Source organism: Hevea brasiliensis, chromosome 4, assembly GCF_030052815.1.
Source record: "Hevea brasiliensis isolate MT/VB/25A 57/8 chromosome 4, ASM3005281v1, whole genome shotgun sequence".
Lineage (NCBI taxonomy): Eukaryota > Viridiplantae > Streptophyta > Magnoliopsida > Malpighiales > Euphorbiaceae > Hevea > Hevea brasiliensis.
Window position 1 is genome coordinate 105430908 of NC_079496.1, and position 3435 is coordinate 105434342.

The 3435-nt window shown below is 27.7% G+C and overlaps 1 protein-coding gene across 1 annotated transcript; it reads left to right on the top strand.

The window, feature by feature from the left end:
• Window positions 1-2427: 2427 nt before the first annotated feature.
• LOC110647767 (lachrymatory-factor synthase) lies at window positions 2428-3142 on the top strand. Its single transcript, XM_021801740.2, has one exon. The coding sequence runs from the start codon at window positions 2524-2526 to the stop codon at window positions 3088-3090; it is 567 nt and encodes a 188-aa protein (XP_021657432.2). The 5' UTR covers window positions 2428-2523; the 3' UTR covers window positions 3091-3142.
• Window positions 3143-3435: the final 293 nt, after the last annotated feature.

Here is a 3435-nt window from a genome sequence, read left to right on the forward strand (position 1 = left end):
CAATGCAGCCTTAGAAGGTAGCCTTTTCTTCTTTTATCTCATTTGATTCGTCATGTGTTATCTTTAGAATGTTATCCTTTCTTCAGAAGCACGAATCCATCATGAAATCCTTGTGACTTTTCTTTGAGATGCACAACACTTAAAACAATGTTAGTTTGATTCTAGTTGAGTTTTGGTATCATCAAAATCTATACTCCTTTGAGCTTGTGGGGTCAACAACGTCGAAGGTGGCTTTGGTATGTTTGTTCGAGATTTTTCTGGGCTAGCTTTTATGGTTGGTGCAGTCTCTCTCCCGCTTGTCCTTCTAGTCGTTGATGCCAAAACAGAGGCTAGTATTTTTGCTTTACGCATAACAAGGGGAGCAGGTTTCAAACATGTTATTCTTGAGTTTGATTCAATTTCTTTGGTTAACATGTTAATGAAGACTCTGTTCCTCGTTCCTGTTTGGGCATTTGGGTATCCAATCATCGCATGGAACTGCTAATTGTTTCTCCTTTTCTTGTATTCATGCCTTTCGAGAAGCCAATATTATGGCTCATGCTCTTGCCAAATATGCTATCTCTAATGATTTGGAGGAAACTATTTGGCTTGAAGATTTCCTAGTTCTATTTTTCCATTTGTATTGCCTGACCTGCCTTCAGGCTGAGTTTTCTTAACAAAGCCTTTATTTCTAAAAAGAAAAAGAATAAAATAGTATGCTCTAAATTTATAAAGAAGAAAAAAAATTGTTGTTAACAATGATTATGAGAAATGTAAAAATATAATAAAATAATAATGCTTTTAATTTCTTTGAATCGTTAAAATTTGAATTAATTTCAGGTTAATTATAATATATAATAATACTTGTGCATGCATTAAATCAGGATTAGAAAAAAAAATCTATATAAGTGAAAATTAATTTATTAATTAAAGAAAGAAAGGAAACTAGCTAAGAATAGTTGAGAAAATTCCTATTAAAATAGGTGAGAATTAATTTATTAATTAAGAATGGAAAGCAAATCAATTAAATATTAGTTGAAGAATTTCCTATTAAAATGAGTGAAAATTAATTTATTCATTAAGAAAGAGAAATTAATTGAAAAATATTAAAGTCATTTCCTAAAATTGTGAGTGGAGATTTTTTATTAATTGTTTTGCGAAAGGTAATAAATATGAAATTTCTTATAGATCAATTAATTTCTTTTTATAGTATGCCATAAGGCAATATTAGAAAATATTTTGTCCACTTTAAAATGCCTGTGTTATACACAAATTTAATAGAAATTATTTTTTTTTTAAATTTAATGGAGGTGATAATTATTCAAATTAAATTAAGTAAATTATAGAATTAAATTAACTTATTTTTATTTTATTAAATTATTATTATTATTATTATTATTGAATGACAATCAACATTATAACAAAAATAATTATTTTTTATTAATTAATTATATGGGTTGCAGTATGTATTGATTGTTAAATATAACTTATATTATTAAAGGAAAAAAAGACATTAATGTTGTAACATTAATTTTTTTTACTTTAAATAATAATAATTATGATAATTAATCACAATTAGTATTACAACAAAAATAATTACTTTTTCTAATTAATTACATAGGTTATAATATGTATTAGTCTTAAATATAACTTGAATTAATTAGCAAAAAAAAATTATAAAATTTGATATTAACAATGATTATGTGAAATATAAAATTATAATAAAATAATAATTGTTTTAATTTTTTTTGAATGGTTAAATTTTGAATTAATTTTAGGTTAGTTATAATATATAATAATAGTTTGTTTCTTGAATTGGTTAAGAATATTTGAATTGGTTGAGAATACATACACACACGGACAGGAAGGCACATACTGTTACTCTAAATCAAAATTTTCATTAATACATGTAATAAAAAATAATTAAAAAAATTAAAGAAAGTTTTTTTTCATAATCATATCTGTGCATAAAAATAATAATTTTTTTATACAAATGAAAATTAATTAATTACTTAAGGAAAGAAAGGAAACTAACTATGAATAGTTGAGGAAATTCCTATTAAAATAGGTAAGAATAAATTTATTAATTAAGAAAGGAAAGCAAATCAATTAAATATTAGTTGAGAAATATCTAATTAAAATGGTTGAAAATTAATTTATTCACTAAAAAAAGAAACCAATTGAAAAACATTTTAGTAATTTCCAAAAATTGTGAGTTGCGATTTTTCATTAATTGTTGCATAAGAGGTAATAAATTTGAGATTTCTTTTTAATTTAAATTGTAATTAATTTGATATTATTTTAATAGATTAATTTCTTTTTATAGTAAGTCTTGTAATAAATAAATATATATATATTCCAACATAATTCATTTCATATCAAACACAATAATTACTTGTCTGCTTCTTTTAGTTATTTTTTGTTTTTAGTCTTAAAGAATAGCTTTACCTAAGTCCCTCTCCACAAGCAATCAGAAAGATTATAATGTGTCAGAAAGTGCAGTAGATGCATGTGAAGGACAAGCCACTGCGAATTTGAGTTCCAATGGCGATTGAGCAAAACCAGCAGCCTAAATGGGAAGCAAAAGTCACTGCAAAATTAACAAATGCCCAACCAATCCAAATATGGCCTCTTTTCACCGACTTCTTCAACCTCCACAAATGGCTTCCTACCCTCCAAACCTGCTATGGCATCTCCGGGACTAACGGCAAGCCCGGCTGCATACGCTACTGCTCTGGCTCCTCAATTCCATCCAAAGGCAGCTCCAGTGACAACTACCAACTCCCCGTTAGCTGGTCCACTGAGAGACTGGAAGCCGTTGATAATGAGGAATGCAGCCTGAGATATGCGATAGTGGACAGCAACATCGGGTTCAAATCATACGTTTCGACGGTTAGGATTGTTCCGGTTGAAGGTGGTGGATGTATAATTGAGTGGTGGTTTCAGGTGGATCCTGTGGAAGGATGGGTGTTGGAGGATTTGGTGAGCAAGTATGAAGCGGCTCTACTGCTAATGGCTAAGAGAATGGAGGATCATCTTCAGGCTTCAAAGCAGCCGCCACATGTTTCATTCGCAGGTTTGTCTTCTTCCTTTCCTCCCTTGAAAATGTAATTATGAGTAAATTATAATTTCCTCCTTATAATTTAGTAAAGATTTTTTTTTTCTTCAATATAATTTAGTAAAGTAAATGAGTTGTGCGTATCTATCGAATTTGTATTTTGAAATTCAATCTTAAAAAATTAATTCTGTAAATAACTTAATTTTTTTATTGAAAAATATAATAAATATATTTTAAAAACATTTTAACATTATTAAATTAAAACTTACTAATTTTAAATTTTTTTTGCTATATCAAAAAATATTACTCCAACCGGTCAATTTTTTCTGTCTCTTTCTTCCCCCTCTCTCTTTAATTGTGTTTTCTCTCTAATATCTTGGCTAATTATTAAAATAATA

Coding starts and splice junctions, on each gene's coding strand:
- LOC110647767 (XM_021801740.2), top strand. CDS start 2,524: ATGGCGATTGAGCAAAACCAGCAGCCTAAATGGGAAGCAAAAGTCACT.